Here is a 26446-nt window from a genome sequence, read left to right on the forward strand (position 1 = left end):
CTACAAATACAACTTTCCCAGGAGTAAGCATGCCACATGATGTCAAAAAGTCAAACGCTGCTCTCACTTATGTTAACTTTACTAGTGAAATACATGTAAAGGACTAATACAGTTACTAAGAGCAGAGTTTGACTACAGGATTGCACATCTGTAAATGAGCAGTGTCAGATGCTTATTTTAGCTGTGGCAGCAGGGTAGGAAGCATTGCTATGCATATGCTACATGAGGAAGCATTGCTAAGTACCTCCACAAATGTGAATTTTGTATGAATCAAACCTGTGTTGTAACTAGTAGCAATTTTTTTTTTTCCAGAGCTCTGTTTTAGGCCCGCTCTGCAGTTGCCTTTGCTATGCTGTCAAGATGTGTGAAAATTAAAAACATCTCCTTCCACATGAAAATTGCTATCCTGGCAAACAGGCCCCACCACTCCATCTGCTTCCCTGTCCTGTGAGAAGAGAGCTTTTGTTGGCTTAGTTTGTCTTTCAGGGAACATAGGAAACCTTTGCTGATAATGAAAAAACCCACAAACTTTTCTTGTTACCATATGCTCTGTCTCTTCCTCAGCACTCTGCTGGTAGAAGCTATGCTAATCGTGTTTTTAATGCAGCCCTGTCCAATTGTACTGAATGATCCAAAACTTATTTTAACTCTACACCTTTTAAAGTCACATTGGGAGATTAATTTATACAACTTTGAAATACCTTTACATTTCCCCAAGAGAGTAAAGGGAACTTTGTGTATATTAATATCACCCTTCTGAGCTAACTATATCTGATAGTTATTAATTCTTCAGCGGTACAAAAAGTAGACCTGAGGTGAATGGAAGACTTCTGATTCACGAAAGACTCGGGCTGACCTTGCCAGTGCCATTAATCGTGAGTAAAGCTCAAGCAGATTGTATAGCACTGCAGAGATTTTAGAACGAGAATATAAGGATATATGCACTTCGGGGGCCATAAGCCATTGTCTTACAAAATGTCTATGCCTTAGATCATCAGAAAAAGTCAGATGAAAGAGATGAAGAGATTTTCCATGGCATAATGCCTTGTGCATATCTGTACTTCTGTTACCTGCACAGCTACATTTATACATGGGTATGTACATAAAGTGTGGACAAACGTACTGTTTTATATTTTTATTCTGCACCTGGTAATATTTTGGTAAGAACAGAATTAATAAGGTTTCCATCCTCAAAAGGCTTTCTAAAATGTTTGATGTGGGTCTGACAGTGAAATAAATACAATGATATGCTGAACAGTAGCAGATGGTCAGTTGAAAAATATCTATCTCTATAATATGTACGCCTAAAGTACCTACAGAGTAACAATCTAATTGCAAAGAAAAGTGATGTGAAGTTCTTTACATATACTTCTTCAGTGACACTTACAAGGGGAAAAAATGTCTTGATACTAAAAATACAATAATACTCTTAAAAAACCTTCTCCATTTTACGTTCTAGTAATAGTCTCATTTTAAAAGAAGAGGGGGAGCCAAGGGAAATTTCCTTCACATAAAGGAATAGCTGCTTTCATCTTTTTATTATTTTGGAAAAATGTAATATTTGCATGAACATTTTAAATATTCATTGATGTATGCTAAGATCTTTTCCTTTTTAATTTGGGCTTTACTTCTTCAGAGTGAGCAATAGCATTTTAAATTTAAATTTTCAGTGAAATTTTGGAAGAAGAAATATGGCGTCTTGACATACTGTTTTCTTCTTTTAAAACCCCAAACGTAACCCCCAAACACAATGTACACACGCCCCCCGCCTTAGTTTTAGTTATTACATAAGCTCCAGGAAGTGATCTCCATTTTTATTCTAAAAGAAGTCAGCATGTTGCTATTGCTTCTTGTCTTAAAGTTCTTGTCCAATTTACCATTCAGTTTTGTAACACCATCACAGCAGACTCTTTACCACTTAAATGATAAAAGTTTCAATAGGCACTTTAGTGGAATTACGAAAAAGCTACCACTCTTCCACCGTGATGCCAGAAAGCTATCTTCTTTCTAAGTCAGGTCAGTAAACTGTACCTTATAGGCCTGAGCTTGTCTCAGTGTAATTCCAGAGTAACAAAATAATAACAACAAAAAAACCTGTGTATATTACAAGATTTATCCTTCCTTTGCAGATCAAACCAAAACTGACATTATGATAAATGTAGTAACTTGCTGGAAACAGTTGCTGTGTTTTAGAATCAAAGGAATCCTGTCCTATTATAAAGCTTAGGTTTATCTTTTAAATTTGTTGTTGGTTTACTTTTCTTTTTATTTCACTGTTGTAGTTGTACTTAAGTGACTTTGTCAGGGTTATAACTTTCTTCTTCTCCAAACATGTCTGCCAAGATCTTAAAGCGAGGTCCCCAGTCATTCAGATAGTCATAATCCTGGTCTGCCTCTGTAGTAAGGGAGTCTATAGAGCTGAGAGACTCTGCAACAGATCCATTTCCTTCATAAGCATAGGTTGCCAAGGAGTCGTAAGGGGGTGCAGCTGGATCTACATCATTTTCCTGCAGCCTTTGATTAATGAAATCTCTTATGTCTGTGTTATCTTCCACTGGTGGTCTTTGACGTGGAAAACGCAAGGTATCTGGTTTTATGTCCCTGCGTATTTTATTATCTTCAATCACTTTGGGATTCCTCAGGGCACCTATGTCGAAAGCCTGGGTGTCCTCTTCTCCACCTCCTTCATCATCATAATGGATAACATTATCTCTGATGTCTTCTTTAGAGGTCATCAGGGTGTTCTTTTTCTTCTGCCTCCGTAGTGCTACATACAGTACCACAATGACTGTAACGAGAAAAAACTGAAGTTAAGACATGCACAGAAATAATTAGATATCATTATATCTTCCTTTGAAAGTTGCAAGCAATCAAAGGGACTTTTTTCCTTAGCAGATATGCTCCTACTATTCTTTTAAAAATAGCAGTGCTCTAGCCAATGAAAAGTCATTTGTTGTTTGATGTATGAGTAACTCCTTAGTGCTTGCTGTGCTGCTGAAGGAAGTAACAAACAATTTTCCTACTGGCCTGCTTTACGAAAAAATAGAATTAGACAGGACTTCAGCTTTTTAGTTCAGAGAGACAGAGATATGGGATTTTTTAAAAAATGTCTTCCATAGCAAAATAGAGAAAAATCCCCCAAATTTCCACATTGCAGAGAAAAAAAACCACACAGTATTAAGGACAAAAAAAAAAAAAAAAAAATTGGAATCTTTGAAAGGGAGAAAAAATAATCCTACTTCAGCTTTTTATACAGCACACTTTGGCTTCTTCAGGGATCTGCTTTGAAAAATCCCATGTGATATGGTTCTGGAGAGAAAAGGGGTCCAGGAGAGCTGGTTGATTTTCAGGTATCACCTCCTCCAAGGTCAACAGTGATCCATCCCGATGAGCAGGAAATCAAGCAAAGGCAGCAGGAGGCCTGCCTGGATGACTAAGGAGCTCCTGACTAAACTCAGAGATAAAAAAAGAGGCATGTAAGAGGTGAAAACAGAGACAGGTGAACCAGGAGGAATATACAGTGACTGTCTGAACATGCAGAGATGCGGTTAGGAAAGACAAAGCCTGTCTGGCATTGCATCTCGTGAGGGACATGAATGGCAAAAAGAAGGGCTTTACAAGTACAACAGCAGCAAAAGAAAAAGTAGGGAAAATGTGGGCCCACGTGATGAATGGGGCAGGGGACCTGTTGACAAAGGACACAGAAAAGGCCAACCTATTCAATGTCTTCTTTGCCTCTGTCTTTATTGGTAAGGTTGTCCTTCAGGAATCCGAGGTCCCTAAGACCAGAGGGAAAGTCTGGAGCAAGAAAGTCCTATCCTTGGTGGAAGAGGGTCAGGTTAGGGAACACTTAAGCTGGACACACACAAGGACATGGGACCTGATGGGGTGCACACATGAGTGGTGAGGGAGATGACTGATGTCATTGTGAGGCCACTTGCGATAATTTTTGAAAAGTCATGGGGCTGGGAGAAGTTTCTGAGGACTGGAGCAAGTGTCACTCCTATCTTCAAGACAGGCAAGAAGAACAAGCTAGGGAACTACAGACAGTCAGCCTCACCTTGATCCTGAGGAAAGTGATGGAGCAAATAATTCTGAAAACCATTTTCAAACCTATCAAGAACAGGAAGGGGATCAGGAATAGTCAGCATGGATTTACAAAGGTGAAATTGTGCTTAACTCACCTGGTAGCCTTCTACAAGGAGGTGACGGGTGGATGAAGGGAGAAAAGTGTATTATTTTTATCCTAACTTTAGCAAAGTTTTGATGCTGTCTCCCATAACAATTTCTCAGAAAAACTGAGAAAGTGTGGACTAGACAAGTAGACGGTGAGGTGGATTGCAAAGCTGGCCAAACTGCCAGGTTGTAAGGGTTGTGATCAACAGCCCAAAGACCAGATGGAGGCCAGTCACTAATGATGTACCCCAGGGGTCAATACTGGGACCAGTTTTGTTTAACATCTTCATAAATGACCCGAATCATGGGATTGAGTGCACCCTCAGCAGTTTGCAGATGATACAAAACAGGGGTTGTGCCGCCATTCAAAGGGACCTCACCAGGCTGGGGGGAATGTGTCAACAGGAACGCCATGAAGTTCAACAAAGGGAAATGCTAAGTCCCGCATGTGGAGAGGAATAACCATGTGCTGTAGATGTTGGCTGACTGGCTGGAAAGCAGCTTGATAGAAAGGACCTAGGGTCCTGGTGGACAGCAAGTTCACCATGAGCCAGCAATGTGCCCCTGTGGCAAAGGCGGCCAACAGCATTTGGGGCTGCATTAGGAAAAGCATTGTCAGTAGGTCAAGGGAGGTGATCATATCCCTCTGTTCAGCCCTGCTCAGACACAGGGTCAGACACTGGTTAGAGTTCTGGGTCTAGTTCTGGGCTCCTCAGTACAATACAGATGTGGACTTCCTGGAGTGAGCCCAGTGCAAAGCCACAAAGGTGATTAAGGTATCGGAACATCTGCCATACAAGGAGACGCTGAGAGAGCTGGGACCATTCAGCCTGGAGAAGAGAAGTCTTAGGGGGATCTTATCAATGTGGAAAAATACCTGATGGATGGAAGTGAAGAAGATGGAGCCAGGTTTTTCTCAGTGGTGCCCAGTGACAGGACAAGAGGCAATGGGCACAAATTGAAATGCAGGAAATTCCATTAAAACATAAGAAGAAAGCTTCTTTACTGTCAGAATGGTCACATTGGATCATGTTGCCCAGAGAAGTTGTGGTGTATCCATCCTTGGAGATATTTAAAACCCAACTGGATTTGTTCCTGAGCAATCTGCTCTAACTGACCCTGCTGTAAGCAGGGAGATTGGACTAGATGATCTTCAGAGGTGCCTTCTAACTGTGATTTTGCAATTCTGTATAATATAAAATGTTACAAACTGTTCTTTTTCCAAATAGCAACTCAATAGCAATCAGCTTGTGGAGGTTTTTTCAACAGTTTGTCTTTGGAGATATATTTAACTGAATGCAAAATCTGCTTGTAGTACACCAGCTTTTTTGTTAGTTTCCATTCCCTAACTACCTTTGGTAGAAATGACAGTGTTCTAAATGCTGTTGTTGAAGTAACCTAATAATGAATACAGGAGTTGCAATGATTATAAATTCATGCTCAGGCTTGTGTGACCTAAAATAACTCCTGATTCTGGTAATATATTGACTGTCTTTTGTGTAGAAATGAGTTCGACAAGAATGACTTCAACTGCAATTTTAATGACTCTGTGTCAGGCCAGGTTCACAGCAAGAAATGAAAATCCAAAAGCAGTTTTTAAATTGATCAATGGAATACTAAGGAGAAAGTCTGGATATAAGATAAACGCCATTCTCTTAGGTTACATATAGCACTGGGGATCTCACTATTTATACATTATTTTTTCTGGGTAATCTTGCCAGGCTGATTGGAATGAAGGGATTTATTAAAGGACCAAAACCTTTTTTCCAAACATAATCTAAGTAATTCAGCCTGGCATTCTGTGCAAAGCAGGAATTAAAATATCTTCATTAGTTTTGTATATGCCAAGAGCATCAATCAGCAGCAGATCTGGTAAGGAGTTCTTTGACTTGGTCCAAATGCAAAGAGGTATCCATATGTTATATTCTGTGTCTGCAGCTATTTTTGCCTATGCATTAGACGTACATAAGGAGTAGCATGAGATCTAGGAAGCCCACTAGTATCAAGAAGAGCCATAGGCTAGCATCTGTAAGAATCAGTCTGCTTTCTGCAGCCCACATTGTGCCTGTGTAAGCTACAAAGTTGGTTTTATTTTGTTATCAGTTCATTAAGGCTATATTGTAAGTAGGTTGCACATGAGTATTGACTGCTTTGGGCATGCTGTAAATAAGGCAATATTTAAATGTAATGTAGATCAAATGACAATGCCACCTTATGGAATCCATGCCTGCTTGAAATTAAAATGTTCCTGTAAAGTTTTGCATGGATCTAGCCAGCCACAGACTACATTGCAATTATTTTCTCCTCTCTCATTTCTTCATTCTCCTTTGGTCAAGTTGGCATGAAGAATTAAATAAAGGCCCTTACTAAGTCCTTACTGCTGTTACTGTCAGTAGGACTTGTCTACCTTAGTAATAATCTAAAAATATTAATTCTTCAAGAAAAGTATTTAAACAAAACTATTTCAGAGAAAAAATTATGGTTTGGATTCCACTGAAAGCTAGTTCTCTTCATGCAATAAGAAATATGTAGGTGTTAGCAGATCCACAGTCATGGTTAGTGCTTTGGGATGCTTTCCTAGAAACATAGAAGCATAAAAGTTCTCATAGACTGCCACACATTTTCAATGGCTTTTGTTAAACAATAGATGAAGCTAATAGCAACACAAATTAATTCACAGGTGAATAATCAAAGTAATGCACTTCACATGGTTTCATGAGAACTAACCTAGAAGTATAGCAATACATAACAAGATTGCAATCAGTGCTCCTGTGCTGAGGCCTACTGGTAAGAAGATTGCTTCCACATTGCAGGACAGGATGGTACCATCAGAATCACATCTGCAAACACGGATAGTCATTGTGTTTGTGCTGCTCTGGACAGGGTAACTGCTATCTTCTATTACTACTGGAAGAAAGTATAGCTCTTGCTGCCTTCTGCTGTAACCATTTCTCCTGGTTTCAATCCCAGCTGTGTTGTCTGTAAAACATGACACAGTCATTACAGGATTTTTATTGTGTACTTCAATTCATCGTTGTAGTTTGTATCACCTTTAGTGACAGGCAGCTATTCCACTTTCTAAATTCAGTGAATGACATGCTTTATGTAATTGCTTTGTTTTATCATTACAGAAGGTATTTTAGTCTGGCTGGTACAGCTATTTTTTGCAGAACATTAAATAATATTCCATTTCTTGTAAACTTGTTAGCTTGACAGCTAAAATTTCAAGGAAGACATAAATAACAATTAAAAAAAGCATTACAGGTATTAGATTAGGAAAGCTTTTCAGTTTTTCTTTTCTCCCTATCTCATTATATTCCAAGCCTGTGGTCCAAAGGGCTTTGACTGCACATGGATTTAGAATCAAGTCTCTATTTATTAATTAATTTCCCTTTAAAACTGAAAGTAATGTACCTAGACAAAATGCAAAACCCCTTCAGCTTTCCTGCCCCATTAAAAATAAGTACAGAAATGAACTGAGTACTTTATAATCAGTACATTTTCCATCAATTAGTCATGAATGTGTTCAGGACTCCTAGAAGTTAAGTTTTGTCATTTCTTCCCAGTAGATATTCAGTTATCGCTGCTTATCTTGAATCGAACAGAGTAGCAAGGAAATGATGTGCAGATTAAAAGAATTACATTGAAAGCAAAACCAAAATGAAATTATCAGGGAATTAATTAGCTGACAGATCTGAATGAAGGTAGCCTGCAGCAGTCACCCTTTTGCCATCTCACCCATGTGCTTTACTATATCTTTAGAAGAGGTCACTTGCTGTCCATGTTATGACTTTCATCCCTTCTTGGAGTTTTGTCACTAGGTAGAAGGATTAAGGGCTCTGAATTCAACACTCAAATACTTCTGTGCAGTTCTGATTAAGGACAATGAGAAGGAACCCTAAATATCCAAAATCAGATAGGTTATGACCAGACACCATTGAGAAAACACTTGACTGACAAAATGTTTATTCCAGAAGTCCCCTTTTTGTCAAAGTCAAACATGGCACATAGACATGTCAAGTTCAGTGACATTTAGTTTTGAAAAAGAAAAATGTCTCAAAATTGTTTGAATCAAACCAACTTCCATATTCAGCTTGTTCTTTCTATGATTAATCATCTACACTGTATAAAGACTTTTAGATCTAATTTGAAGTCATCCAGCTTAATCTTATTTTTAGTCTTATTTATATTTCTATTAATAGAATTATTTCTTTTCTTTTTTTGTTTCTTCTAATTGCAATGTGGAAGATGGCTTTAATACACATTACAATGCAACCAAATGACTTTCCATTCTCCTTTGAGAAGAATCAAACAGATTGAGCTCTTAAGTCTTTGACTTTGAACAATTTTTGTTGCTGTTCTACAACCCCTTTTAATTGTTCAAGGTCCTTTTGAAAATATGGATACAGGCACGTGTTTGAACTCTACACAGAGCAGCCTGGAGCTGCAGTCTGAAGCTGAGACTGTTTCTGGTTCTTCAGTCCGTTGGCAATAAACTCATTTTCAGGATGTGTGTGGCAGTCTGGAGAGAAGGAAAATTCTCTCTCTTACATGAGCAACTGAATGTGCTCAGCAGGGAAGCAGCCCTCTAGGGAGCAGAGCGAGGCCAGCAAAGTGGAAAGAGGAAGGTGGGTGGTTCAGCTGGAAGCCCTCCAGCTCTGCCAGGGCCTCTCACTTCTATTCACAGCTGGTGGATTGGTCTCAGTGCTGCTGAAGGCATAGTCTAGAAACATAACATTTCTCTGTGTTTATACTTAAAGACACTCCAAATGGCAACCTTGAGCTTCTGTCTTGCTTCTGTCCTCATTAAGTTATATTCTGAGGAAGTATGGAACCTGGAAAAGTTTATTCTCTTGGGTGCACAAACATATTACACCTGCTGTAATATCACACCACCCATGATTTTTAGCTGTGTAAAATAGCACTGGTTATTGGGCTTCTTGATATGTTTAAAAATGTTAGATGACACACTTTAAAAGTGTTAATAGTAACACAGTAAACAAGATTGTTTCCTCAAAAAAGAATAAAAATTCCTTTCACAAAGTACCTGCTTGGTACTAACATAACTGCTAACTCAAAAGATAGTGGTATTTATGTTTTTAAAAGATTTCTGTAGTGAAAATAAAGTTGTGGTTTTGTACCTCTAAATTGTGCACAGAGCAGACCTTCCACCTTTTTGACAAACAAAAGGCAGAAAATACTGAAAATATTGTACAGAGTTTCTGTTTGGACAGATTTTTCTCATAGCTCTGTAAAATCATCAAAAATTAAAAAGTTTTTTATGGTTGGAAAATATTCCACAAAACCTTTTTTTCTGTCTTCCTTATCTTTCAATAAATAGTGTACTTCTTTCTTCTTTTTTAGTAAGTATTAAGAAATGCTTTTAAGAATGTGTATATAGGTACGTACACACACAAACATTTATGCATGAAAAATTTTGTGTCTTGGTGGTTTCTAATTCCTTTTTTTATGGGAATATTGCAGAGTAGAGAAAGTTTGTTAACAGACTACTGAGATCCAAAGTCATATTGGTGTTAACATTACTAGTCTTAAACGGGGAAATTTAATTATCTAGTAATATTTGAGCAATTTCCTCACCAAACTTATATGCTAAGCACACTTCACAAAATCTGTAAATGAGAAAGGTCATTGAGTTTAATTACTGTATAGCCTTTTTAAGTTTAAAGATTCTTTTGAAAAATTAAATATATTAAAATGACTTGAGAAGAACTGGAAGACTTATACTAAAAAACAATAGTTTGTAATTATTTGGAAACATTAAATCTTGATGAAATTAAAGGATATTTTAATAAATGGACAGAAATAAAGAAATTTAAGCTTTTACTTTAAAGAAATCTTGACCAAAAGAGCAAAGGTATTTACAAATACACAGTATTCATGTTATAAGACTACATAATTACAAAGATACTACCCATATGGTCCTTCAAATGCGTTGAAAATTGAAAAGCTGAAAGTAATTCATGTAACACATGAGGTAGCTCTAAAGAGGTATATTTTCCTCCTTCTGTTAAGATATAGAGAAGGTTTTTTTTTCTTTTTAATTATAAACATTAGCAAAGTTCATCATGCTGAATTTTCCAAGGAAATACTACCAAGAGCTAAGTAGGGAAGAGAAAATAACAGAAAATACAGTGCAGCATTAAGGGGAAGCAAACTTAAGCTTTATCCAAAATTTTACGTCCAGTGGGACACAGATGTAAAGCATTTAAATCTTGCTTGGCATAAGTATAGTTAGATATTGAATGCCACAACATTTTTAAATACTAGTAGCTATTAAAACCGAACTGTTTAGACTAAGTATTTCTGGAGAAAAGTTATGACCTAATCTTCCAAGAATAGAAGCAAGGGGACTTGAATCCATTGTAAGGTTGTCCTTCATATTCATTGAGCTGTCTGTCTCAAGAAAACTATTTGAATGGCCTCTGATAAAATGCTGATCTACATATTTTTTGTTTCATAAGTTACTATTATTCATGTCTGCAATACTATGAATTATTATGGTTTCATTATATGCTGTATTTACAAATCTTTAAGTGAAATTCTTTGCTCATCTGTAAAATATTTTTAGCTATCTATGACATAAGATAAAAGTCACTGATAAGTTTGGGAATGAACCATTTTTGTCTTGTCATCTTCACAGAGGAGCTATATAAAAAAAGAAAATAAGCACAGTTTATATTTCTGCTGTTTCAAATTTATTTCCTCCTGAAGTTTCTTAATGATAAAGGTCTTCATGATTAATAGTTGTGCTTATTTTGTTGGCTTTAATTTTGTATCACCTAACATTGACAGAAGTGTATGGCTTCAAAGATAATGTGAGTCATATACTTAAATGGTTTTAAAAAAGCCTAAATAAGTGGCCTCTGCAATTTTTTTTTTTTCATTCTGTGTATTATCAATGCTTTTTAGGGCTTGGGTTACTTAATTCTCAAGAAAGGAACCTTTACATCATACTCAGTATCATCTCAAATTTAAATTAAAAATAATAATGAATATAATTAGTAAAGTTATAAAAAATTAAGAATTATATAATTTCCTTAAAAGTAATACTTATAACCTACATAGTTAAATAGGCAAATGTTACTGAATTTATTGGATGGCTTTAGGTGTTCTTTCTTTGCAGAGTAATGTATACCCTTTTTTAATGAAAAGTTTATCATATCACAGTTCTTTAAAGATCACCTAATAGCTGATAAACTCATGGTTTGGTGTTTTTTTTCCTTATTTGATTAAAGTAATTAGTGGTGAAAATTTACTACAGTTTATTATGATGTTTTAGCTGTGTCTGTTCACAAGACTACATGCTTGAAGATGTTTACAATAGAAAAACAATCAATTTTTTCATCTTGGGTTGTTCTTTGCCACTTATCAAAAGCATTCAAGTGAAAAAGAAAAAAGAGATGATCAGTTATGACAAAAATTGGGGGAAAAATCAGAGATGTTAATTATATAAATCTACAGATTATTAAGAGTGTTGTGGGATGTTATACTGCAGCAGCACTGTCCATATTTAGAACTAATTCTTCTGCAGGACTATGCATCCTCCAGAAAGCACAATAGCTGGGTACTTCGAAAACAGTTAGCAAAGTAATAGTATTTAAACAAGGCAGCAGTAGTGCCTTGTTTAAAGGTATACCTGCATTGGCATATGAGTTCTTCCTGAGTTACTGAATGATAAAAGGAAGAAAATAAAACAGGAAGCAGTGTTTTTAAAAAAAAAAATCTCAGCCTTTGGTGTTCTGACAATTCCTTTCCCCTAAAAATGAGAAAAGGTGCAAGACCTGAATTTATATTAATATATGCCCTAGATAGTTTAACAATTAGAAAAGTCAAATAAAAAAGTTAGTCTGTAGACATGACTGTAATACAAAGTAATCATATTTGTCATTATAATCATAACCTGCTGCTCTGAAAGAGAGATATGGGTAAGCAACTTACTTCTGTAGTCATGGACTGTGAAATTTGGTTTGTTGGAAGCCTCAGCTGACAGTCTGAAGGAAAACCTTTGCCCAGTTGGTGACAAATCTTTGTCTGCTGCAGTGACAGTCTGTATCACCTGAAACCAGATTAAGATTAATTCTGAAGTCAGTTCACTCCTCTAAAAGAAGCAGTTTTGTAGAAGTGCAAAATGAACATAAAATGAAACAGTGAAAGTGAAATCCTGCTGGATTACTGTCATTCCCCTAATATATTGGACAGTGGAGGCAAGAAGTCTGAATACAATAGCCTCCAGAGGACTCGTGATGTCTCAGAAGGTCTCGCTTTGATATATCTGAAGGAAATCAGAAAGATTTACCCTGTATTCATAGCAGAAGTATTTAATATTTGGTTTTCGTATCAAAATACTAGTGATCGTTTTCAGGTGAGTGATTACTTAAAGGCAGTTCGCTTTATCTGCTACTACTATCACTGCTATGCCTGGTACGTGTTGTAGTACTTCACAAAGCTGCACCCTAATTATACAGCTTGAAATGAAGTAGAGAGGGTTGAAAGGTCTGCACCATCTAGGCGTGCATGAACTCTTGGGTCCCAGAGTCCTATCTACTAGATTTCAGGTAAGCACAGTGCAGTTAAAATGTTTCATAGTAGGATTGCCACTGATCTTTTTAAAAGGAAGGCATTTTTTTATGTAACAAAGGTCTAAATATTTATAATTTTTGACAACTCAGTGCTTATCTCAGCCTTCCTTGTAAAAGGTTCCCCTTTCTACTCTTAGTGCCTGGATAAGGTACTAACTAAAGGTGTCTGATAAACTAGAAGTTAAATTAGGTTGTATGGTAGTTAGTTGAAACGTATTAAAAAAAAAAAGGTGAGGTAGGAATATCATATGAAGTCATGGACAAATGAATTTATGAACCGCTGAAGTTACAAGTCTTGACTTGGAAACAGCATTAGCTGTTAATATGTACGATGGTCAGCCTTGGTGCTTTGCAGCACTGTGTTTAATTGCACAAATTTTGTGCAGAAGGAGCACATGCCAACAGCTTCTGGGGCCAGTTCTATTAATACTGGCATCACTCATAGCATAAGGTGATATTCTGAATCTGAAATAGGTTTTGCATGCTATGTATATATTTGAAACTGCTTATAAAAACAAGCTTTCAGGAAGATTGTCTTTGGGGTTGTAGGTTCTTTTTCTCAGAATAGGACACAGAAATGTATGTAATCCATCCTACTCCATTTATTCATTGCAGTTTTACCCTTATGTTTAAGTGTCTTTAAGGAAGGGATTCTTTCTCCTGTCATACCTATTAAATATGCACAGTAAAGGGTGGCTCAGGCCCATATAATCAGGGATAATAAAAATAAATAGACCATAAAAAGACCATAAAGGTCAATAAACAGAATTTCAAAAGGTGAATATTTCCAACACAGACATTTTATTTGTAAAATAATTCTAACAATGATGTCATTTTCAAACCCAGAAATTTCTATTGCTAAAAATAATAAGGAAAGAAAAAGCAAAATAGCAAACATTACAAATTTGAAATACCTGTCCTGGTTTGGCATTTTCACATACAGATGTCTCATATGGAACTGAAATTTCAGGAGGAAACTCATTGACATCCAGGACATTTATTATAACGTTGACTTTGCTGGTTAATAGTGGGTTACCTGTAAATGATTTTTAGGAGAAAAACATTAAGGAATACTATTTATGTTTGTTGTCATCACCAGTGCTCATGAGCTGTCATAAACTGTTTTGGTCCCAGTACTGTGACTTCTAAAAGCCCTTGACTTCCGTTTATTTCTGATTTGTACTAAGGAGAAATCAGAAGCAAACTTCTTATCATTTTGTACCAGACTTTGATCCATTACTCTTCATGGAGTAAGGAATCAATCAACATGATTATGTTTATCAGAACATAAATTAAAGAATTTGAAGTTGTACCTGTAATTTAAAGAGGCAAACTTTTCTCAGATCACTTTTCATGGAGTCTGTGGAAAACGTTTCTAATTATTAAAACTGAATTCTGTTTTCCACAATGGAATGCAGAAAATCAACACTTATTACTTAGTCACTGTTTACATCTTCAAGATATTAAAGAGGTAAGTGGAGTATACCCATTTAGAAGATGGAGAAATGTAAGAGAGAAAGACTTAAAGAAAAATCTTGCTGAAAACCAGACAGAGTCAGCGGTAAATTTAGCAGTGAAACATGTAGAGCTAGCATTCAACTTGTGCTTAAACCATTAGGCTATGTTGTAACAGTTATTTCTTTAAGTGCATAAGTATTTGCAAGCAGCAAATAACTTTGTGCAAAAGAAATGCTAAAAAACAGTATACATTATGCTTCTTTCTGTTGTCCTACCAATGCAGATAATCTTCATCAGTCACTAGATGCATTTTATAAACAAGTTTACCTGCAAATGCAATGTCTGACAGAAAGGAGACACAAATTCAATAAAAAGCTGACAATATTCTCTTTCACTTTATGCTGAGACCCCTGGTAAGATAGCAGATACATAAAAAAACAGTTTAGCTGGTGAGTCAAAAGGATGATTATTTTATCCTTTTGCATTTATGAAGAGTGGCAGCCACTATACAGACACAGTTAACTATTCAAGAAATCTATGCTATGAATCAGGGTGGTGTAGGAGTGACAGTATGGGGTCATGGTTAAGTACAAGAACAGTTTTCTTGAATCTTCAGACATAAATGGACCCTTCAAATTATTTGCATTAACTGCTTACTTCATAGTTTGTATAAACCTTTGCATTTCTGTTGTTTATAACTAACACAGCAAGGGGGAAAGTCTCTTCATGGTGGCACTGTAGAAGTTTTACATGATTTCTTTCTTGTTCTTAGGAACTACTAAATGAAGTGTTTTCAAGAGGCCTCTGTCAAAGCCAAAAGGTATTTCCCAATGATTTCCTAGTTAAGTAGGACCAGCTGCAAGTAGAAGTGTGCTTTACCTGTTTACAAGTAGTGGATAAACTGACCATCCTAGAAATTCAGCTTGGAATCTAAAAAAATTAAAAAACCCACAAAAAACCACTACCCAAAACACACAGTATTTGTAGTTCCTTCCTATGAACATATCTAATTAATAGTGACCATATCTAATAATATCTCTTAATCCTCATTCATTTCCAGTTCAGCATCATACCTACTTGCAGAATGTCTCTGTGGAGAAAGGCATTGTGCAGTATGAATGAAGACAGAGTTTGGACTAGCAGCTGGGAATTAGGCAGTGGTTCTTTAGATGCCCGAAGAACCAGAAGAAATCTAGATCGCTCGCTCACAGTTGAATTGGTTCCTTTGTATAATAGGAAACAAAAAAGTACTAGGAAGTTATTTTAGCCCATAAAGGGCAGGACCCCAACGCTGAATATAGACAGAGATCAGAAGAGCCCTGAGTAGGTCAAGTTCACGCAGTTACTGGCAGAAACAACCTAACTTAAAACTTCCCTCCTAGCAGTACTCGCTGTAAAGAACACAGCAACTCACACGGAGTAACTCAGGTTTTCTTTTAGTTTTTGTGTGTTTATTTTAAGGTACCACACTGAACAACGGGACTTCAGGACACATTCTTTAAACACATTAGAGATTAATGTGTTGCCATGAAAGTACAGGCATAGATGTTTGTTTCGTCTTAGAAATACGTTAGCAATGCCTTTCCAGTAAAAAAATGAATGTTTTCAAAATTTATGCATCATGTACATGGGAGATATTAGCTGATTTTTATAATTTCTATTAAACATATCAGTTTCTATAAGAAGTCTTTTTAGGTTATATTATTTTGAAGTATCTTACATAAATTATTTTTTCAGCTTTTTGGAACACTGTACATAGTATGGGACTGTATATTTTTAAAATGAACAAAGGGATTTGACGTTCTGCCTTCCCTCAAAATCATGATAGTATAGCATACTTTGGAAATACAGACAAATGTGAGTATATGTTTTACATTTATTTCTCACTGATGGTCTGTGATTTATTTTCTATGTTTCTTTGAAAGATATATTAGAGGACAAAATCTTTTCTTGCTAAGTATTTTAGCAAGGTAGAATTTTCCCTTGCATAAATGGTCAGCAAAAATCAAACATGAAAGTAAACAGAATTACTACAGCGTAAGATGGACACACTTCTGGGTATCACTTTATTTATTTTCTTTCTTGTTTGCACTGATATCAGTTTAACTGCTCACGTATATAAAGGAACACTGCAAGAAGATTGTGTACAGCTTTGAATTCATATGTAATTACAAAGACCTGTAATACTTGATGTGAACGAGGATGAAGAATTACATTTCAAATACCACTTTGCAGACTTGACCTCCATTTTATCTGTTTTTGTTTTGTTTGCTCTTTGTCTCAAAATCAAATCTTTTTGAGCCCTGTGAGCCCAGCAGTGATATGCATGCTGGTATCAGTGAGTGAGTCACTGAAAACATCTGCTCATGCCTTTTAAACCCAGATTACACAGATGAGAAGACAAGTTGGTTAAACCATTAGCCTAGGAATTAAGAAACTGACTTCAGGTTTCATTTCTGCCTGTAAGATACAGGCAAATTAATTAGCTTCTTTCTTCTTCAGTTTTCTTGTCTGTAAGATAGTGACAACCCTGCTTTCTCCTTTTGCTCGAGTACCATCATCTGTTAACATCTTTATGGTTCAAGGATATTACAGTAGTAGAAAATATGTAAAATACTTTGACTAATGAACTTGTGAAAATCCAAGATATCTGAGAAAATAGATACTGACCATTGAGGAGAACTGGTGATTCCTTGATCCCAGTTGTGGTATGCGGGAGAAGATAAACCCCATCTTGAGATTTAAGCTGAGGTTTCTTTAGCGTTCACAAAATTTGGGCCTAGAGTTAGAGGAGTTGGGAAGATGGTTTGGACAGGAAGGATTATGGTTACTTTATATTTATTTTCAAGCTTAACTAGCGCCTTGAGGATGGGAAAGCAGAATTAAATCTTATGCATCTGATCCATTTCCTCTTTTGTAAGACACAAAAACCATTTCCATACTAAGTAATTAAGCAGCACACTGAGAACTTTTTGAGCACTTGACTCTGGTTTTTTTATAGCATTACGTTCTTACAGCAGCTCTTGGCACAGTTTTGTCCTGGGGCATCTGATGTTCTTGTGGACAATTCACATGCATGTGCTGGGAGTTAGTATGGGCGAGGGACCACTCTCAAAGAATTGATTTACACGTGACTACCCTGTTTGGAAGGTAAGAGTGTTTAATGGCATAGAAATAGGCTATTCAGTGCCAGCTGGCCTTTGTGCTTGAAATGAATGCAAGCCATGTTTAATTTATTGGTTTGGACAGAGTCTGTGGGATCAGAAATATTCAGAAACAGCAACCATGAAGGCTACCAGGGAGTTGATTTACTCTAAGAAGTAAAAAAAATACAATTAAATATAGTCAGGGAGCGAAAAGAAGGACGGAGAAATTGGGAAGTGAAATGGGGGAAAAAAAATGTGAGTCTGAAACAACCCCTCCCTGTTCATGCACTTTATTCTATATAAAGGCTGATTTTTTATTTCCACGGATGGGTAAGGGACCTTCTGCATTCAGCTGCTTTCAGGTCTGTGTCATCATCCGTGTGTCAGCAGAACAATCATCCACCTCCCGCTTAAAAAGATCTCTACTTTGGGACAGGCTTCTTTAACAAGAGCAAGACTAAAGTTATGGTGTCTTGTGTTAAACATGACAGTAAGCTATCCATCACTCCACACTAGGTACACCTCTGACATGTTCTCAAGAGTCAGTTGTGCTGCTATTTGGAGACAGATTCCCAGGCAGTGTTTAGATCAGATGTTTGGAATTTTTTCAGGGTTAGAAATAAAGATTACAGTATAATGATACATGGTCAGAGCTAGTCATTGCATAACTTGGGTAGAATAACTTCCCTTATCCCAGTTCCCTATATGGAACCAGCAGCTGCTGTCCATATGCAAGATGTACTGTGTTATTGCTGGGTAACCAGGACTTTCCTGGTTGTGAGTGTACAAGTTGACACAAGCAAGCCTGGGACGAGCAGATTTCATAATTAACTGTTTGCTAAGGGTCCAAGTTCTACCTCTCTCTAAGCTGCCAACCTGCACCTTGTCTGGTGTAGGCAGGGATGAAGGGGCAGGACCTGGAGTTTAGGGAAGAATGATCTCAGTATTTATATGTGTGTATATATATATATGAATATATATGTTAAATAAATGCAGAATGAGGACACTGGATATGGAACCATTTACAAATTCGCAAACAACCAGGCTTTTGAAAAAGATTATTTTTTTTTCCTCCTCAATAGGTGATGTCAGAAAAGGTTACTTTAATAAACACAAGGTAATTCTCTTCTGCCTTATTTTTGAATGTGTTCCTTTAAAAATTATAACTTCTGGTGCTTTAGTGTTAATAATAGTCAGATTTATCAGCCTGTAAGAAAAATCTAACTGGTACATCCATATCTACATTTACATTTATCAATTGCCTGCTGCTATGTTTAGCTACCTAAACTGCATGCCATTTGTGCCATTGTTTGAAAGGTAACTTGATTGCTCAAAAGTCGTAATATTACTTCAGGAATTTACTGGCTGTGAGAAAAAATATAACACAAGTATCATCTGTGATTCGTACAGGGTTCCGTTTTGAAGCTACAGAAGAACAAAGGGGAACAATCACTTAGAAGGCCCCAGGGCTAAGGCACAGGCAGGGAGTCCAGGCAAGCCTGCTCATGACCTTGGCGTCCTTTTCCACAGATAGGGGAATGATGGCAAAGCCGGTTTAATTTATTTTTCTCTCTGACTTGATGGGGATAAATCTGGTGGTCTTTGTTTATAATTGTCCTGTTCAAGAGAAGATAATTTGCAGAATGACCATCAGGATGTGTCTAAAAGGTGGGTGTTTTTCGGTTTTGTTGTTCTCTCACAGTGAGAAGGCAAAATACATATTTTAGTAATAAAGGTTTTTAAGTAACAGAATGTAAAATGCCTATTACTAGTTTGGAGTCTCTTTATTTTAAAAAGATAAGGTAATGGAGAACTGAAAATACTTAGGTAACAATAGTGTCCATTCCTGTGGCAAGTTTATGCAACCGATTGCAATCCTGGGCCACTTTCCTTAGGTAATCATGTATATGTCAAGGCACTGTTCAGTGCACTTTTTCACTAATAAGAGATGGTAGTTTCAGTGTTTCTACATCAGCACTGAACAAGTGGAAATTTTTTTAACAGCAGAAATTCTTCAAATATAGTCATTTTTTCCCCCTCTTTTTCTTCAGATGTTTTCTTCTCTTCTCTCTAACCTTTTTCGGTTGTGTGCAGTGTGTCATCCCCAAACCCCAGCCTTTATTTCTGTGCTAGCTCTTGGTCAGACAACTGCATATAAAGTTTTGACAGTTAGTATACCTCAAATCCTCCAAGATATTGCCAATTACTGGTGTAGTACCGGCATGGCAGTTGTTTTTAATACTATGGATAATAGTCAATGTATAAATATTTTGAGGTGCGCTGAAATGACTCACAAATATATCTTAGGTATAGATTCCTAACTAGGCAATTGTTAAAAATGGGAATTTCATAATAGAGCCTGCCTGATACAGCTCTACATAACCAGGACAACATGATATTACTATATATCTGCTGGGAAGGTGCACAGACAAGTAGACTCAGAGGTTTTAGCTAGTTTTAAATACTCTTGGGAATAATAAACAGATTCACACCAAATTTACTAAAACTGCTGCCTTACTGCAAAAAAAAATTACAAATCTCATGTTCTTTGTCCACCAATAAATCTAAATAGTTAAGCTTTACTGAAACGTAGACCATTACGAGACTTCCCCTCTACATCTACCTGCCTTTCAGCTTCTCTGGAAACAAATTACAGCTCTGGTGGGCTTTCTGTCAATATACACATGCACATGTATCTCCATATACTCAGTCACTTGTGATAGATTAGTTTCCTCTGTTAGGGTATTCCTTTTCCAAGCTACAGATAAAATTCAAGTTTTCATTTGACTGGTGTCCTCATTGTAGTTTCAGGCTCCAGGGACTGAGCCTATGGTTCTTTTTGAGATAACTACAACTGAGTATTTTTTTTTTTTAATTTTAAATAATGTATACCTTCACTGCTTCCAAAATCTCCCTCTTCCTGCTAGTAGCATGTATTATTTTTTGAAGACTCAGTGCCAAGAAATACATTGAGGAAAACATGTTTTTCGCTTTAGAAACTTGCATTTCTGGACACATAAACAATACAGAATGAAGAGGAAATACAGCAGGGGTCCTCTTCTACAGCCTATTGATGTCAACAGAAAGACTTCTGTGGCCTTTACACAACCGCTAAGTGACCAAAAGACTTGTATTCAAAGGGTGACATACGTCTATGAGAGTTTCAGTTTGACAGGATCATGAAGGAGGAATGCTGCACAGAAGGATGGCAATGAAGAAAGCTGCAGCTACATAATACAGCAGAAGAAGGGAGTTCTTATATATAAAAAAAAGCTATGCAGGAGAAGACACAAAGACAAGAAATGAAAAAAAAACCCACCACAAATTGTACAGGAAAAGAAAACAAGTGGTTAGGCATAAAGTCTTGGGCAGACACAAAACACAAGAGCAGAGCTGCAGCACACAGACTGATTCATTTAGGGCCTTAAATCTTGACTCAATTTTAGTGTACTTTTTGTCTGAGAATCAGAGGAGTCTTCAAATTTTTCTACCTTCAAAAAGCAGACTGACAGACCTGTTATTTGACTGACCTAATTTCATATGGAGTGAATTACAAAATTAGAAATAAGAATTGGAAGGTCTCCATACAGCTCCTCATGCTCTTCATGCTGACAAAATGTTTTTTAGCTTCTGAGGGAACTGTGCGTACATGAGGGCTACTAGAAAAACCTTACTATACTGGGCTGTTTGAACATCACACTTAACCTCATAGTGAGTCTGGCAAAACAATATTTATTGGGCCTTCTTAAATAATCTCTTGGCAATACATGCACTCTTCACAGCGTATTTATGCCTGAGCGCTACATTCTGAAAAAAATACCACATTAGCATATTAATTCAGTTTGTGTCATACTTACTAACTTTACTTGCAATTATAGAGAAATTGTACTGTGCTGTGCTTTCTCTGTCCAGTAATTCATTAGTAGCAATGGTTCCTTCAGTAGCATCTATTGTAAAGTAGCTGTCCACATCATTTTTCCAATCGATGAAATATCTGTATGTGAAAAATATTAAACAAAATAGATGCAAATGTGCAAAGATTATTCATTAATCATAACAGCAGTCTAGCTAGCTCAAGTTTTGTTATTTTTCTCTTCCCAGCTATTACATCCTTGCAGGAAGAAGACAATAAAGAATGATTTGTTTATTTTTTGCAGAGTTAGAATGCTCAAGAGAAAATGGGTTATAATAAAAGATTTAGTACTTCTGGTGTTCAGATTATTTGAAATCTTTGAGCTCCCAAGAAGCTGATGCACAGCTTCTGTGACTCTGATCACTTATACCAGTCACTTTGGAAGCACTAGATAGGTTTAGAGGGAAAAAGAGAAAAGATATGTGAAACAGTGCTTAAGGTATGAATAGCAATGTAGGGTGGATCAGATCTGGTCTCTTTACAGCCATTTGTAGCTGCAATAGGCTGGAAGTAGCCTCACTGGGCTTGCAAAGAGGTGTCCTAGTGGACGTATACGGGCTGTTGGCACAGTCTACTAAGATCCCTCACTTAGGGGGTGTTGGAAGAGTCACAGTATGGGAGATGGAGAAGAGCATGCTTATTTCCCCACATATATAGGAGCAATAAAAGGCTCTTCGCCTTTGGGAAGAATAGGCAACTTTCACTTTCACTGGAGCTGTGAGGAACAGGGCAATACCATTGTTTTTTTATTCTCCTGAGCCTTTATTTGTAAAAAAGTACGAACATAAAACAGATTCAAAATGAAAATGTGTATTTATTTGTTATTTTTCCCTAGCAAGGACTTAATAGGAAGCAGAGATGCGCTTGTAAACATAGCCGCTTAAAAGCAATCTGATAATTATTCCAAACCTATTTCCCTTAAATGCTAATTAATTTGAAAGTCTATTTTCACATTTGATGCTACTGTTTTTAGTCATAACAGAATAATAATTTGTGCTGCCAGCTACTAATTTCCTTTTCATTGTTAGTCCTTTCATACCTTGATGATGTTTCTCAAAAAATAGGCAGGATGAAATTGAGAAAGCCATTGGTGAGCAGTAGGAGTAAGAACAAAATGGCACTCAACAACAAGTACATTTAGAAGATCATAAAGACCAGAAGACCATGCCTATGACACCTCATTGCATGTAAACCAGTGAGAATGAGAATAAAAGCTAGTATTTCCTTCTCTGATTAGTGAGATTTATGGAAAGAATATATAGAGAATGCAATGATAAACACTGTTTATTGCTGTAGAAGGAAGCAATGGTACAAAGAGGTATATGGCATATTCCTGAAGAAAATATCTCAGATTGGGACTCAAGAATGCCAGTAGCTCAGGAAAAGACCTGAATAGTAAAAAAATCACAAATAAAGTACCATGCTCCTTTGGAGACATTTTGTTTAATCAAAATCAAAAGAAAATCCTATCTGTAGATGAAATAGGTTATTTCATCAATTAACAGGCACCATTACCAGTTTCCCGCTTTATTTGAAAAGCCTCAGAAATTATTTGCTAAAGGCAGCATGTATCCTCTTACACAGCTGAGCAGGCACATTTTCTTGAATATGATACCCACATTTGTAATTTCAATCTCATTGTTCAAAATTTGGTTGACATAAAAATTATGAAAAATATATAAGCCATGTATTAGACATATCAGTACACTGAGACCCTCTTTCAGGAACGGTAGAATTACTCTTTCAGGCTTTACATGTTTAATAGATTGTAATTTCTTCCTAAATTAAATATGCAGCTACGCACAAATAAATGGGATCGAAGCATGAGAAAGTAACTCTGCTTATCTTTCCCCTTAGGATGATGAGCTTTGTCTAAGTACCCTACACACCACAGTACAAGCAAGTGAAGAAAGTACAGGACCTAATTCAAAGCACAGTGTAGGTGATAGCCTCCTTCACCAGGAGGCTTTGAAACTGCAGAAAACATATTCAGTTTGAACACTGTTGTGTTTGAAGTTGAGTTCAAGCATAAATATTTGTAGGATCAGAATCTGATAACCTATCTGCAAACATTCACGCAGGTGATTAACTTTATGCACAAGCCCAATATGCCTACTCCTAAATATAAACATCAGCAGGATCAAAGTCCACAATAAGCACTGCAAGACTAGCACTACTCCTGCTACAGAATTCCTCTTGGCTTCACTGGAAGTAGGATCTGTGGGAATTGAACAGTTTGATAAAAACAAAACTGTAACAGTTCTTCCAAATTCATTATCTTCACCTGCATTAACACTGTGGAAACGTGCCAGCGTTGTTGGCATTGTTAGTCTTTTTTGTTTTGGTTTGTTTTTTTTTTTACTTTGGCACTGTATTCCTTCCTTTACTTTGGCATCCCTTCCTCCTCTCTCCATGTGCTGCACATATGGTAAAATTAGGGGTAGAACAGCCGGTCATTTCAGCTCCTTTCATCCTAAGAAGCTATATATTCGATTAGATTACAGAGGGAAGAGGAGTAGAAGTATTGGAGATGTATTGCCTAAAATGCATATGTTTACAGGAAAACCTGCAAACAAGCAGTCATTCCTCCTCCTTTCATTGTTGTCCATGTGCAGCACCCCTGAAAACATATCTGGCAGAAGATCCTCTTACAGACAGCTCTTCTGGACATAGTACTGCTCCCAGATACTTCAGTAAGTCTGTAAGGCCTAGCAAAAGAGTGAAGGGGACCCATCTGGCTGCTTTTCAAATAGGAATTTTTGGAACATCCCAAAGGGAGGTCACCTTTGGGGGAGGCCCTAAAAGAATTGTAGGTTCCTTTTACAGCTCAAAAGCACTCTTTCATACAGTCTGATGCTCAATGTGAGAACCTTTGTAAGCAGCACAGCAAGAGTTAGTCTCTTTCTAAGTCCAACAGTATTGCCTGAGCTCTGTCTTTTACTTGGAAAAAATGCTTTCAAGAAAAGAAGAAATGGGAAAAGGGTCTCCAACCAGAAAAATCAGTAACTTTCCAGAGATAAACCCAAGTATCTGGGACATAAAGCCTGACATTTGTTGTTAGATTGTGACACAAAGAGGAACACTCTTGAAATACTGGTATTAGGACAGCTGTCTCAATCCTCTAGTCATGGTCTAGCAGTTTGAAGCAACTGAACTTGGTTTATTTGACTGCTCAGAGTCCCGGCAAGACAGATCATGGATAACTGCACTAATCCCAAGAGGCAGCTCTCTCCTTGAAAAGTTAGGGAGAACAGGCACAGCCTTACTTGACATAGGACACAGCAGTATTATTTTTCAGAAGCACCTGAACAGGCCTGCCTGGCAGCTCTGAGTACCAGAACATTGATATATTGTTCATATTCACTGACGGGGAAGAAACTTTGAATTATGTCTCCCTGAATATACTTCCCCACAAAGGTTTGTATTCCAGATTATATTGTTGAAGTGGGGCGAGGATAAGTGTGGAGGGATACACCTTTGCTAACATTGTTTGGGTCTTCCCAAGTATAGCTATATTTGTACATCAAGTAGAATAGAAGAGACAGAATGGAAATATTTGGTTTATAAAATAAGAGTCAAGTCTGAAAGATTCTCATCCAGACTGTTCACAAAGACACACACTGCCCTCTTAAGAGCTCCAAGAATAATTTGCATTCATATTGGCTAAACAGTGAGGCTATATGTAGCTCATGGGGTCTCACAAAGCACTCCCCTGGAAAAGGGCTCATCTTCTTTTGAAGAGCAGAGGAACATGGGGAAGACTGTCGACTCTAGCTGCAGCATGGAAGATAACAGAGTGCTTGATGGAGTGCTGTTGAATACATGAATGACAGCAGATCACACTTGTGAGGATAACAGGAACTCTGAGCCATCAAGCAGACAACTGTAGTTGCCTCAGACTGTTATACCATGAATAAAACAACTGGACAGCTGTCCCACTGCTGCTATGGAAACATGCGTGGCAACATGCTCAGGAGGGATGGGAGGTGGCAGGAGGCTAAGGAGGCTGTGAAGCTCACGACTTGGGTTGGTGTTTTTTGGTCTTCAAAATATGGAGGGGAAGACTTCCCCTGCCTAGCAAGGATGGCTTTGGGAACAGTGGGGTCCATCCTCACCAGAAGTTTGTAAACCTTGCCAAAGTCTGTCTTTGTTATTCTGTCTTGATAATGACAGCAGTGGTGACACAATGCAACAGAGGAATCATATAACAAGTTATAGCATGCAACAACTTACAACATACTACTATCTTTTTTTTCTTTTTTTTTTTTTAGTTGATGCTTAAACACAATAGAGTATGCATTTGTGTGCCCATGAATTGACCCTTAGTGGGGATTTCACCAGCTGTTCTCAAATTTGCAGATGAAAGTATATTGCGTCTTGGACTAAGCTCAAAAAGGGGAGCTTAGGAGAAAGTTACAAGGTCCTTTACAAGCTAATAGCCATTTTTTTTCTGTTTTCCAAAATTCAGCTGAGTATTCTAGTCTTGCTAGTATTACCTTGATAATGAATAACCTATACTGTTACGGTTTCATACTCAAATCTCCCTTGCATTCCATATACACACATACATATAAAATTTTCTGTTGATATTTCCACCAGCTAAAAAATATTACAGCAGTTTTAGTTAGAGTGCTAAAACACAGATGACAGGTATGGTGCAGTGATGGTGAACATGAGGAGAAGAGGTCTGACCTGCCCAAGCTGCTGAAAGGAACAGTGAAGGAAAGATGCTGTTTACAACCTTTTTCACTGGAGATGCTATTAAGCTGAAGGCACTCAGACCAAACTTGCTCCTGCTGCAACAACATGCATACAGAAAATCATCTGAAGGATTAAAGCATGTTATTCAATTGGAATTGGCATGAAAATGGAAAGGAGTTATCCAATTTATTTTACTGTTCCATAAATAGGGTACAGTAATTGCAACCAGCCTTCTAAAAGAAGAAAAGGAAAAAAAAAAAACCAAAAAAGGTGAGGGGGGGACATTTGTTTAATTTTTATATTTGATACAGAGTTGTCCTGGTTTTGGTTGGGATAGAGTTAATTTCCTTCCTAGTAGCTGGTACAGTGCTGTGGTTTGGATTTAGGATGAGAACAATGTTGGTAACACACCGATGTTTTAGTTGTTGCTGAGTAGTGCTTATACTAGTCGA

At 37.1% G+C, this 26446-nt stretch overlaps 1 protein-coding gene across 1 annotated transcript in view; it reads right to left on the bottom strand.

Annotated features, from left to right (window-relative positions):
• Positions 1–2288: 2288 nt before the first annotated feature.
• The window catches only part of CDH12 (cadherin 12, type 2 (N-cadherin 2)), a 187870-nt gene continuing 163712 nt past the window's right edge, over positions 2289–26446 (bottom strand). Inside the window, exons 7-11 of the mRNA XM_009324518.1 lie at positions 21238–21374; positions 13691–13812; positions 12136–12253; positions 6904–7155; positions 2289–2788 (exon numbers count right to left, since the gene is read on the bottom strand). Of these exons, the coding sequence (XP_009322793.1) occupies positions 2289–2788; positions 6904–7155; positions 12136–12253; positions 13691–13812; positions 21238–21374 (1129 nt within the window). The remainder of the gene's footprint in view (positions 2789–6903; positions 7156–12135; positions 12254–13690; positions 13813–21237; positions 21375–26446) is intronic.

The sequence above is a fragment of the Pygoscelis adeliae genome, unplaced genomic scaffold (genome assembly GCF_000699105.1).
Source record: "Pygoscelis adeliae isolate BGI_AS28 unplaced genomic scaffold, ASM69910v1 Scaffold295, whole genome shotgun sequence".
NCBI lineage: Eukaryota > Metazoa > Chordata > Aves > Sphenisciformes > Spheniscidae > Pygoscelis > Pygoscelis adeliae.